Source organism: Lepidochelys kempii, chromosome 1 (genome assembly GCF_965140265.1).
Source record: "Lepidochelys kempii isolate rLepKem1 chromosome 1, rLepKem1.hap2, whole genome shotgun sequence".
NCBI lineage: Eukaryota > Metazoa > Chordata > Testudines > Cheloniidae > Lepidochelys > Lepidochelys kempii.
The window spans coordinates 190754708-190767932 of NC_133256.1; the positions used below are offsets into that span (position 1 = coordinate 190754708).

The 13225-nt window shown below is 41.1% G+C and overlaps 1 protein-coding gene across 9 annotated transcripts in view; it reads right to left on the reverse strand.

The window, feature by feature from the left end:
• Positions 1-13225, reverse strand: part of PHLDB2 (pleckstrin homology like domain family B member 2) — a 103110-nt gene that overhangs the window by 57321 nt on the left and 32564 nt on the right. For all 9 annotated transcript variants that reach the window (XM_073306059.1, XM_073306041.1, XM_073306021.1 and 6 more), the window contains exon 4: positions 145-528. In XM_073306059.1, the coding sequence (XP_073162160.1) occupies positions 145-528 (384 nt within the window). The remainder of the gene's footprint in view (positions 1-144; positions 529-13225) is intronic.

A 13225-nucleotide genomic window follows, 5' to 3' on the forward strand; every position in this document is an offset into this window, starting at 1 on the left:
ACTGGACCAAAACAGATGTACTGTCTCACTAAAACTTATCTTTAAGCCTTTTTCTTTGTGATTTCCGCCATAAAACCTGAATACAGCTGGAAGACTTCAACCAAGGGTTCCCAATATGTGATGTTCACTTCTCAAGAATCTTACCTTTGGTATGATACTTAGGTAAGAAGACTCGTTGGAACCCTTCAAGAAGGCAGAAGAAGCTAAAGCTGGAGTCTTCATATTGTCACTGAAGTGTTCATCAGCTCTAATCCCTCTAGAGGTAAGGAAAGTGGCAACACTTCGATTGAGATTGCTACACTCTGAGAAATCAGAATCACTTGTTGACGATTTCAAGTGGTTTCTAAATCTTGTTTCTGGATTCATTTGAGAATCTTCAAATACAGAATCTTCATCTGACAGCTGAAGTTTTTCCAGTTCTTTATTAATTTTTTGAACATCAGCAACAGTGGTAGCAGCAGCAGGATCGCTATCAGGTTTGGAATATTCAGCACACAGGTTGAGGATGGTCTCCAGCCGCTGTCGCTCCTAGTAATTGAAACAGACAGTGCTAAACTTAACATACAAATTTCAAGCAAAGAAAATGTCAAAGCTACACACTTTTTTTAATGTAAATTTTTAAAGTCATTAAATTTCCTTATGTGCCTTTACCAATCTAGGGATAAAGTATTATATATGTTTATACATATACATAAAATTATGGTGTGGCAGAGGAAACGAAAATTAATGAGGTAAGAAATCCTAAAAATGGGAAATAATTTCTGTAGAAAAGAGTTTAATGTAAAATTAGTGTAATAATTTAATGCTATAATATATATGAAAGTATCATATAAAAAGGGATTTATAAAGCAATTGAGTCAAAAGTGAGTTGTAAGATAGAGAACACAGAAGCTGTTCTCCATAAAAGATTATGATCCCACATTCAAGTTTCAAATTTCCCTTTTCACCACAGAAAAAAGATTATAATTATTATTTATTTCCAATAGCACCCAAACGTGAATGGTCATGCCCAACACAGCTTACCACCTAAAAGATATGTCAACCTACTTGGACTTTTGGCGATGCTCCTGGCAGAGATTAAATGATTACGCTGATTTTACACAGAACCAATTTACACAGAAATCATTCCCCTTTTTTAGGATTTCCTGTTTCATTAACTTTCATTTTCCCCCTTCTTCTCCACACTCCCCCACCAATTTTGTAAGTTGCTTTACATCTTGAGACTTCCACTTTTGATCCTTAGGAGGTTAAGATGGAAAATAATATGTCAGGACCAAAAGTTGACTAAAATGGAACAGAACCTAAAACAGGGGGTTATTGCTTTGCCAGCAAACTGTTAAGTTATAAAAGCTCACACCATTTTCTTAACATTGAGAATATGAACAACTATGACAGACTTCAAGAGGTCATGGCTCAAGCTATTGTAGAAACATTTAATTCCTCAGAAGTTTTGAACAGCTCTGCAGTATTTTTAAAAATTATTAGAAAGCAAAACCAGATTTGTTATGTTATACATAATTTCTTTTAACATAAAATTCAGAACAAAGTTATTAGATTTTTTAAAATATACTATAACTTAAGTTCATGTCCCTTTTGTTAAAAAAAAGAGAAAAAAAAATTAATTGGAAAACTGCTTACCATAAGCCTACTTAAAGATATTACTGGAAAAAACCTCATTAAGACAGCTTCATGTTTTGCATTAATACCAACACTAATGAATAAGGTTTTTGTAAATTTTTCATCTTATCTCTAGGAAACACTTCTAGACTATCACTCAGGAGATTTAAAAACAATAACAACAGCAACAACGTCTCCTCTGAACTTCTCTCCTGCCAGAACCACCACAGGCTTACTCAGTTTCCGAATTCTACCTGGCAGTAAATCCAAAATCAGATTTTGCAAGATAGCTAACTTCTTGTAATCCTATCTCACTTGAGTCAGCAGCAATTAGAAACAAGAACCAAGTAGAAGAGTTAGAGCAAGACATTCTTTCTGGTTTCCCTGAAGCAAGTCATGAGTGTAATAAAACTTAACACAAATTAACAAGTACTCAGCTTTTAGTAGGATACAGTGAAGGACTACAAAATTACATGGGTGAGAGCATCCAAAGTTATTGTTAAAGAGAACAGATGTATGTATTTTTTAAAAAAGATCTAAACCTTCCTGTTTCAGGGCATAAGCAACAGGCATGAGACAGAAATGTCCCCTTTGGGTAGCTTATTCCATGTTGTTCACAATGGAGTTTCTTGCACCGTCCTCTAAAGCCTCTGGTACTGGGACCATTGTCAGAGACAAGCTGTTGGACTATATGGTCTGCTCGCCTGATCAGATACGGTAATTTTTATCCATTCTTCCATAAAGCATATGGCAGATTTAGCAGACAGACGTCAACTCCAAACCTATGACACACACTCTCTTGCCGTTGCCACTGGGTGAGGCCTGGCCCTTTGATACTATTGTCATAAGAGATAGCAATGAGACAGACAATATTAGTACAGTCCCATCCCCCCCACTTCAGTGACAGGATATATTTCTGGTCTCCCACCTCGTCAATACAGGACATACCTGATTTTAAACCACAACTACATTTTATCTTCGTTAAAAGGCTTATGGGAGCAATGATAAACTACCACTTTGTCAGCTGATGGGAGGGAGAGTTATTTTAGGTATCTTTACAAGTCTTAGCAATGCAGAAAGCTCTTTCTAGCACAGAGGTGGGCAAACTACGGCCCGCAGGCCACATCCTGCCCATGGGACCCTCCTGCCCAGCCCCTGAGCTCCTGGCCCAGGAGGCTAGTCCCCTGCCCCTCCCCTGTTGTTCCCCCTCCCCCGCAGCCTCAGCTCACTGCGCTGCTAGCCCAATGCTCGGTGTGGTGGGGCAGCAAGCTTTTGCCGGGCAGCGCAGCTGCAGAGCCGCAGCCTGACCTGGTGCTCTGTGCTGCGCGGTGGTGTGGCTGGCTCCAGCCGGGCGGCGCGGCTGCCTGTCCTGGTGCTCTGGGTGGTGCGGCTGTAGCATCGCCAGCCACTGGTGCTCCAGGCAGCACAGTAAGGGGGCAGGGAGCAGGGGGGTTGGATATAGGGCAGGGGAGTTCGGGGTGGTCGTCAGGGGGCGGGGGTGTGGATAGGGGTCGGGGCGGTCAAAGGGTAGGGAACAGGGGGTTGAATGGGGGCAGGGGTCCCGGGGTGGCAGTCAGGAAAGAGGGGGGAGTTGGATGGGGTGGCAGGGGGCAGTCAGGGGCAGGGAGATCCGGGGCCAGTCAGGGGACAGGGAGGGGTGGATGGGGCAGGAGTCCCAGGGGGGCCGGCAGGGGACAAAAAGCAGGGGGGTCAGATAGGGGACCAGGGACGGGCCACACCTGGCTGTTTGGGGAGGCACAGTCTCCCCTAACCGGCACTCCATACAATTTTGGAAACCCGATGTGGCCCTCAGGCCAAAAAGTTTGCCCGCCCCTGCTCTAGCACTTGGGGAAAAAACACAAATTAGGGCAAAAATCTCTCTCACTTTTCAGAAAGTTTCTGATGAACTTCTATATTTGAGGACATGTTATAGAAATGCCTATGTCCAGTACCAAAAATAGTGTCTTCTGCTGTCCTCACTACTAAGAGGGGAATAAGTTATCTCACTTCTATTTCAAAATGCGCAGCAGTGTATTAAGAGGCTTACACAGAGGAAGTTCTGTCTAATGCTATTTCGTGTAGTCTATTTTCATCACTTTGTTTGCAGCCAACTTCTTCTAGTTCCAACACACCTGCATTCACCAGTTCAAGCCATAAATTTTTAAATCAACTGGCAAGCCAAGAAAATATCCCAGCAACTGATGAGATAAAGAAGGTGGTATGTGGATAAAAATATATTAAACTAAATTATGCAAGGAATGTATCATACTAATTTTCAGGTTACACGCTCCAGAAAATATAAAATATGTCAAATTGGGTTGTGCTGTTTTATGTTCGGTGCATGAGGCTTCGAATCATGACTTTTAAGCCTTTTTTCAGTATATTTTCCTTTTTAAATTTCCTTTCTACTACTGTACACCATTTGCCTGCGTTTTTAACCCCCATGCCTACAGCGCTGCGTGGATAGAAAATGTGTATCAACGGATGTGGATACCCGCGGATATAAAGCAGATACCCACAGAGTTGCAGGGCTCTAGCCACAAGGAGCAGGGCCACGGCCAGTGACTGGGCCAGGAATCACAGTGGCAGAAGCAGCAGCAGCATATTGGGCCGCCGCTCGTAGGAGCCAGCAAGCAGCAGTGCTGCTTTCACTGCTGCTGTTCTTGGCCTGGTCGCTGATCATGGCCCTGCTGGTCTTCCTCATTGTCGCTAGAGCCCTGCAACTCCATGGATATCCACAAATATAAATTTTGTACCTGCGCAGGGCTCTAACCATGTCATCTGCTGTGAAAAGTGATAGGTACAACTCTAGTGCCTATATTACACTAACACTCACACCACTGATAGTACTGATGAAGCACTGGACAGTGGGAAGGCATGGCCTCCACTTCAACTACTCCTTTTTTCTGTGCATCTCATTTACATGCCAGGTGTATGAATTATGTAAATGCAAAATGGTGATGCTAGATCAAGACATCAGCGCAGGACTTGAAAAATCCACTTGATGAGTCATCTGTAGCAAGTAGGAAGCTTTTCAGGGAAAGAGGCATTAGGAGAACCTAAGATTCCATTAATAAAATATATGGAAATGGAGTCTCTACCCCTAATTATTGTCAAGTTAACATGAACCAGATATAATCAATGCAACAATGCCTACTGCTGTTAGCAGGCAAGATTGCTCCAATGCCTCTGATATGGCTCAGTGCTTTGCCAAGCAGCAGCAGAAGACTGAAAATTGACCAGAGTTTCCACCACTACTCTTCAGAATCTTGTGAGTAGCAAACAAACTAACAAGAAACTTATCAGCTTCATGGTGCATCAAGCAGCAACAATATGTGCACTGGAGCTACTCAAAGGGAAGAAAGACTCAAAAAGAGAGACTGAGACGGGTAGAGTAGTAGAGAGACACCCCCTCCTCCCAATCACAGATCCAGGAGTTTATGGGAAACAGAAGACAGAAAGAGCAAAGCCTTCTTTAATAGAATTCTAGAAATGTAGGGCTGGAAGGGACCTCAAGAGGTTATCTAGTCCAGCTACCTGTGCTCAGCCAAGAACAAGTAAATCTAGATTGTCCCAACAGGCGTTTTTCCCACCTGTTCTTAAAAACCTCCAATGATAGGGATTCCTCAATTGGAAGTCTATTCCAGCTATCCTTGTAGTTAGAAAATTTTCCTAATATCTAATCCCCTTGCTTCAGATTAAGCTTCTCAATTCTTGTTCTACCTTCAGTGGACATGGTGAACAACTGATCACCATCCTCTTTATAACAGCCTTTAATATATCTGAAGACTTACCAAGTCCCCTATCCCCCTCACTAATATTTTCTCAAGAGTAAGCATGCCAAGGTTTTACACCATCCCCCATAGGTCAGCTTTTACTAAACCTTTTATCCTTTTTGTTTTTCTCCTCTGGATTCTCTCCAGTTTGTCTGTATCTTTCATAAAGTGTGGCAGTCGGAACGAGATACCCTACTCCAAATGAGGCCTCACCAGTGCTGAGCAGAGCAGGGCAATTACCTCCCATGTATTACATACAATGCTCCTGTTAATATACCCCAAAGTTATATTAGCCTTTTTCACACCTGCATCATCACATTGTTGACTTACATTGAATTTGTGACCCACTATAACCCCCAGATCCTTTTCAGCAGTACTATCACCTAGCCAGTTATTCCCCATTTTGTAGCTGTGCATTTGATTTTTCCTTCCTAAGTGAAGTACTTTGCAATTGTCTTTATTGAATTTCACCTTGTTGAATTCAGACCAATTCTCTAATTTGTCACGGTCATTTGAATTCCAATCCTGCCCTCTTAAGCGCTTGCAACCACTCCCAGCTTGGTGTCACCTTCAAATTTTATAAGCGTACTCTCCTCCCTACATTATCCAAGTAATGAATAAAAATATTGAATAGGACCAGACAGGACTGAACCTTGAGGGACCCCATTTGATAGACCTTCCCAGTCTGACAACAAACCTTTCATAACTACTCTTTTAGTATGGTTCTTTCAACCAGTGGTGCACCCACCTTATAGTAATTTCATCTAGGCCACATTTCCCTAGCTTGCTTTTCTTCCAGTATTAAAGAGAAGGAGATGTGGGCTGGGCTTCACATATACCCAAGATAATAGACAAAGGCTTGGGGGCGTTATGGGAAGGCTTCGGAGCCAGAGCTCCATACCAAGTTGTGACAGATTTTTGTTACTAATTTGCCTCGAGCCACAGTTGATTATGCTGGGGCCATAGGATCTCTTTGGGGAGGAGATGACGAGGCACACTAAGTGTTTAAATTTTAAAGCTTTATTAATAAAATAATAAAACAACAGCAGAGAGTGTTGCGAACGCTTTTATGTTACTTAGAGGAAGAAAAAGTCTTAATGCTCCAAGCCCTAACCCACTTTTATACTTCCATATGCATGACCCAGACTAGCCAAGTCTGGGTGTAACGTTAGAAGAAAGGTGGGGGGGAAGGTGGACGGGAGTGCTCTTTTGGGCCTAGGCTGTTTAAAGATTTGCTGTGCTTTTTTAATTGCTTTAGCTTTTAGGAGGGTTTTAAGTTTTGGGCTTTTTGGGGGGTGTTTTATTTTGCGACTTTTGTTTTTGGTGCTTTTTGTACCAGTTTAAACCAGGTTTTTTTGGGGGGGGTGTTAACACTTTGGCTTTAGGGACGCCTGGCTTGGCTTTTTTTGTTGTTGCTCTGTGTTTTTAGATTTTGCAGCTTTGGGCTTTTTTTTTTTTCCCCTGGTTTTGCTGTTTTGAGGTGCACGTTTGTGCAGTTGGACTTTTTTTTTTTTTTTTTTTTTTTTTAATGGCTGCTTGGGCAATTTTTAAGCCCTTGGTTTTTTTTGGCTTCAGCCAAATATTGGCTGTGAGCTGCGACCTTGGGCTGGCTGGGGCCAGCGTTTTATTTTTGGATTGAGCTAGCTGAAGTATTGAATTAATTTGTTTTTTGCTTTTTTTTTTTTTTTGACCTCTTGTACCCTGTAAAGGAAACTTCCACTCCCAACTTGCACAGCTTTGACCCTCCTCAAAATGCTTAGCAAGCAATATACGGTGCTGATCTGCCTTCCCAGGGGACTCCCTGAGGGAGGGGGTGGCCATTGGGGTGTGACATTCCCCCCCCTTGATCCCCGAATCAACATTTTGTCACGACGGGTCACTAATTAGGGTTTTGTTATTTTTTGACACAGTGGCTAGGGTTACTGTTGGCTTTTTATATAAACAGCAATATAACATACACAAAATTGTTAGGGCAGCAACAATTGCATACATTAGCCAGTAGTGGCTTTTGGCTTTATTAGTAATATAGCATAACGTTTTTTTGTTGGCATAGATGCCCCGTCCGAATGGCGGTTGTAAATGCAGCTTTTTTTTTTTATTAAAGGTGTGCTGTAACACCGGGAAGGAGGAGGCATTAGCCTGGAACACAGTTAGTTGTTTTTGGGTGTGCGCCAAGGGCAGGAAAACATTGGGTGCAATTTATGAAATATTAAACACAACATAGTGAGAGATATTAACCATACTTTGCATAACTGCAGGCCAATGAACTGAAAAATTTTGTGCCTGAGACTGTAATAGCAAATTAAGGGGCACCTTAAGGTTGGTGGGTTTTTAAACACATGTAGGGGTATTGGTAAACACATGGGCTTTAGAGGGGGTGTATTTTGATGCCTTTTTTTCCCAGCAGATGTGTTGATTTACCTTGTAAAAGTGGCCTGGCCTTACTTTTTTTTTTTTAATATATTATTGGTGGGGGCTTTATAGGCTGTAATTGCTAGGTGTTGCTTTTTGCAATTTGTATGTGCTGATGGTTAGTGGCCGTGGTCAGCACATAGTGGTTAATTGTGTTATTGGGGGGAGCCATTTGTTATATGTTGCGATGGATCACCCAATTTTAGATAATACGTGATGTTACATTTTTAGGATGCTCAGCCTCAATTGCCCCCCTGCCAATGGATGATTGACTTTTTTTTTTTATTATAGCTAATTTGGAACAGTGGTAAAATTAACAAAGGAGGACAAAAATGTTGGACACCCGAGGATTCCCATAGATATGTGCCACCATACATACATTGTATTACATTAATAAATTTTGCAGGCCTGAAGCAGCATGCGTGGTTTTACTACTTTTGTTTGGGGTGTTTGGGGGCTTTTGCTATTACTGTCTTGTTTTGTTAACAAAGCAAGAGGGAAAGAAAGAAAACAACATAAATGCACCTACTGGGGAAATTGAGGCACAGATGAAAAACTTTTTAAATTATTAGTTGTTTTGTTACAGCTTTTTTTGGCTTTTGTTATGGATGTTGTTTGCTTGGTTTAGGAGGTTACAATAACAATATTACATTTTGAGATTAGTAATTGCTATTGATTGCTAAAGGGCTTTTTATAGGAACAGGGTTTGTTTTTATGGGATTTAGGGGAGGTCTGGGGCCACCCATCAGGTATTTTGCGGTGGCCCTGCTGTGTCTAGTCGGCCTATGCACTGTTTTTAAGACACCCCTCCTCCAGCCTCCTGCCACATTGCGGCTCTGGCCTTTTTGGCCACTTGAGCTAGGGAGAGCCTTTAGAGGTATTTTTAATTATGATTATTTAGATAATTTTATGGACAGCTGAAAACCTGGATGGTTTAGGCAGGTGGCTGGTTTATAACTGAGGCCCATGACGTCATGAAACCTAGGGGGAAGCATATGTTTTGAGCTGATTGGCATGTTCCCATTTGAATTTACCGGTAGCTGAAGCTGGTACACTACCAGGGAGATGTGGTTTACGATGCAGTACGGACCCACCCAGTTGGCGTTTAGATTGTGGGTCGCCTTTCCCAGCTTTTGTAGTATTATTTTGTTTTTAATTTGCTATTTTTAGATGTTTTTAATGATGATTTTTTTATGCTTGGCTTTTTTTTATTTAAAGCAGTTTTTATGGCTTTGCGGGTTTTAAAAAGTTTTTTTTTATTGGTCAAAGCTGAGACTTTTGGTTGTGGCAAACAGTAAATGTGATTATTGGTAAACACAGTATTTACATTACATTTACATTTGTTTACTAGCAGGTTGCTAACATTTTAATTTTTTTTAAACTTTTTTTTAGGAATTAACACATACATATTGTCCATTATATAGTATTTTGGTTTTATTATTTAATTTATTTTACATACAAGAGTTTTAGTGAAATGTTTTTAACAGGGCTTTGCAGCAACAGGCAAGGATAAGCACACCCACTTTTGAGGAGTCCACTCAGTACAACCTCTGGTGTTTAATTGTTTTATTTGTTTTTGTTTTTTTAAGCTTACTGGCTCGAGGTCCGGAGTAGCCAGAAGGATCCCATGTGCAATATGGGGAGCGCGCTAACTTTATATATTTTTGCCTTTAGAGCTTGTTGGTGTGCGATTTTAACAATATTTTTTTTTAATTAAAAGGTTTGGCCTTACTATGCTAAAAACATACTGCATTTATTTGTATTGATAAGTATTAAAAGTGATTTTTTTTTGCTTTAGCACATGTTAAAGCCTTAGTATTTTTTGATATTTCTTAAAACATTTTGTGTTTTAAGGTGAACAAAACAAGTATTTACATTTTAGTACATTTTATAGATATAGCAGTATGTTTTCTTAATTTTTATTTGTTTTTGTATTTGCCTGTCCTGTAGATGGGACAGAGAGCTTAATTTATTTTTAATTATTTTTACGTTTATAGTATTTATAATTTTTGCTTTAAAACCGTTTTTTTTTAATACGGCGTTTGCTATTTGAGGAAGTTTTTTTGCAGCATTTGGTACATAACAGTGCTAGCAATGAGACAAACAGCACCAAAAGACAAAACATAGAACATAAAAACCAATTTTTATTGTGACAGTAGTTTTATGGTATTTTGGGTTGCTTTTTAGCTGGCATTGGCTTTTTTTTTTGTTGTTTTGAAAGACAAGAAAAACATATTTTTATTTTTTGGGGGGTGGCAGATTATTGTTTAATTTTTATTTTTTATTTTTTTTTATAAATACCCTTGCTGGTTGCAGGCATAACAAAGGAATTACCCCCATATTTTTTTGTGTTTGTTTTATAGGTAGGCCAGGTTTTAATGGCTTTTACTTTTATTAGTTAGGTAATTTGCATTAACAAGGTGCTTTTTGGCTTGCTTTTGGATTCAAAGCCATTAGCTGCTTAGAGACTTTGTTTTAAAAGGGACACAATTAACTTTTACTAGAGTTTTGATTACTGTTTACTTTTAATTTTTGCTTTTAAAATATATAAAAATTTGAAAAAGAAAATACAACCTACTGTGGCTTCCTTTGGAGACCTAATAGGATTGTAATGAAGTAGCACGGTATATTTGCATTTTTTTTTGTAATATATATTGCTTTGTTTTTCTATAGCCGTATATAAATTACATTTTTAAAATATATTTGGGTCAGTTAAGTTTTAATAGAACCCTTTTATATATATATATATATATATATATATATATTTAGCAAATTTGGCTAAATTGTTTATAGTTTTGTTTTGGGCATAGGTCTGTGTTGCAGTGTGGTTCGTAATTTGCGCTTTTAGTTGCTTTATTTTTACCAGCTGTTGGGTACACACTTTTTCTTTTTATAGCTGCCCCTAGATTTTTATTTTTTTGCTCTTTATACTTGGCATACAGGTTTAATAAATTCTGCCACGTATGCACACTTTTTTGTTGCTTCGCCACAGAACCCCGGGGATTGTATTTTACCTTGGTGAGAGCCCTCTCCAGCTGGGAGAGGTTTTTACCCTCCTTTGAAAGAGGCAACAGGGTCCCATCCCTCTTTGCTGCCTCCCCCGTGGCTCGGGCATCAGGTTCACCTGCCTTCCGAGACGCCAGCTGACCAGGCAGCCGGACTACCATGTTTGCGCTTCCTAATTCCCGTACGTCCGGCATTGAACCCGTTATTGATGCCATTGCCCATGACTGTGGGACTTCCGACTACTCAGCTGTACCATTTTGTTTTTTAAACATGTTTTTACAAACTGTTTGTACCATTTTTAAGGTTTTTTAAATAATTTAGGATTTTATGCTGCTTATGCCGGCACCGGGGCTTACGATGCTTACTCCCCGCTTTTTGGAGGGGCCGGAGGAAGAGACATTAAGCCTCCCTTCATATTACTTGGTCCGATTCCACCAAGGGTGCATACACCCCTGCAAGTGCCTTTTTTGGGCGAAGTGAGAAACTTCAAAGCTCTCCTCTCCAAGTGCCCCTTTTGGGCTGAGCGAGAAACTCCAAAGCTTTGTTTTTTAAGTGCCCCTCTCGGGCTGAGTGAAAAACTTTAAAGGTTTTTTTTTTTTTTAACTTAGTTATACTATGACTGGGGGTGTATGCACCTGGGATTGTTTTTGTTGCTTGGAGCGTGGATTTTTAAGTTGTTTTTTTTTTTGCCCGGTACTTTTACAAGCGGGCATAGACCTAGCTGCACCCTTCCCCTGCCAACCAGGGTGGAGAGAGGAACGCTAAACCTCCCTCTGGTTCTCTGTTATGCTATGACTGAGGGTAGGGCTTACCTTTAATTATAAAATTTTTAACATGCAATACCAACAGTGCCGGACAGAGCAAACATGATATACCAAGGGCAAAGCATTTGGTGCGCTCTGCAGGGTTCCCCCCGGCATTTCTCCATCAAAACTGTGACAGATTTTTGTTACCAATCTGCCTGGGGCCACAGTTGATTAGGCTGCGGCCACAGGATTTTTTGGGGGAGGAGATGACAAGGCACACCAAGTGTCTAAATTTTAAAGCTTTATTAATAAAATAACAGCAGAGAGTGTTGGGAACGCTTCCACATCACTTAGGGGAAGAAAGAAAGCATTAATGACCCAAACCCTAACCCACTTTCATACTCACACATGCACGACCAGACTGGCTAAGTCTGGGTGTAACATCAGAAGAAGAGGGCGGGGGGAGGGAGGTGGACGGGAGTGCTGTCCCAGGCTGTTTAAGGATCAGCTGTGCTCTCCAAATTGTTTTAGCTCTTAGGAGGGTTTTAAGTCCTGAGCTCCTTTGGTGGCGTTTCATTCCGCGACCTCTGTTCCTGGTGCTTTTTGTGCTAGTTTAAACCGGCTTTTTGTGGTCTCTTTCCCTTTCTCCAAACACCCCGGCTTCAGGGATGCCTGGCTTGGCTTCCCGTTTTGTTTGTGGTTTTAGATTTTGCAGCCCTGGGCTTTGTTGGGTTGTTGTTTTTTTGCTGGCTTTGCTGTTTTGAGGTGCATGTCTGTGCAGTTGGATTTTTTTTTTTTTTATGGCTGCTTGGGCAACTTTTAAGCCCCCGGTTTTTTCGGCTCGCAGCCAAATGTCGGCTGTGAGCTGCGAGCTTGGGCTGGCTGGGGCCAGCGTATTATCTTCGGATTGAGCTAGCTGAAGTATTCAATTAACTTGTTTTTTGCTCTTTTCTTCTTCCCCCCCTTTTTGGCCTCTTCTACCCTGTAAAGGAAACTTCCACTCCCCACTTGCACACCTTTGACCCTCCCCAAAATGCTTTGCGATGCTTGCAACAGCATTAGCAACGTACAGTGCTGATCGGCCTTCCCAGGGGACACCCTGAGAGCGCGGGGGGCCACTGGGGTGTGACAAAGTTGCAACTTCAAAGCACTGTCTGCACAGAGTTTTTAGAGCGCTACACAAACACCACAAACAAGTCTGTTGACCTGAGCTGGGAGGCTCACTCCTCAGGATCCAAAACGCTGTGTAGACATACCCACACACACACACAGACTCTCAAGGTGGAGGGGGGAAAGATTAGTTAAACAGAAGAGGGCTACATGGGGAAACCGACCAGAAGAACTATAGCAGAATAAACTATTCCAGAAGAGATCTCCATGTGGACACTATTCCAGAATAAATCACTTTATTCCAGAATAATCAGTACACTTTGTGAGCACACTATTCCAAAATAAAGTGATTTGGGGGGGAGGGATAGCTCAGTGGTTTGAGCATTGGCCTGCTAAACCCAAAGTTGTGAGTTCAATCCTTGAGGGGGCCATTTAGGGATTGGGGCAAAAATTGGGGATTGGTCCTGCTTTGAGCAGGGGGTTAGACTAGATGACCTCCTGAGGTCCCTTCCAACCCTGATATTCTATGATTTTTATTTTGGAATAGTGTATCCACAT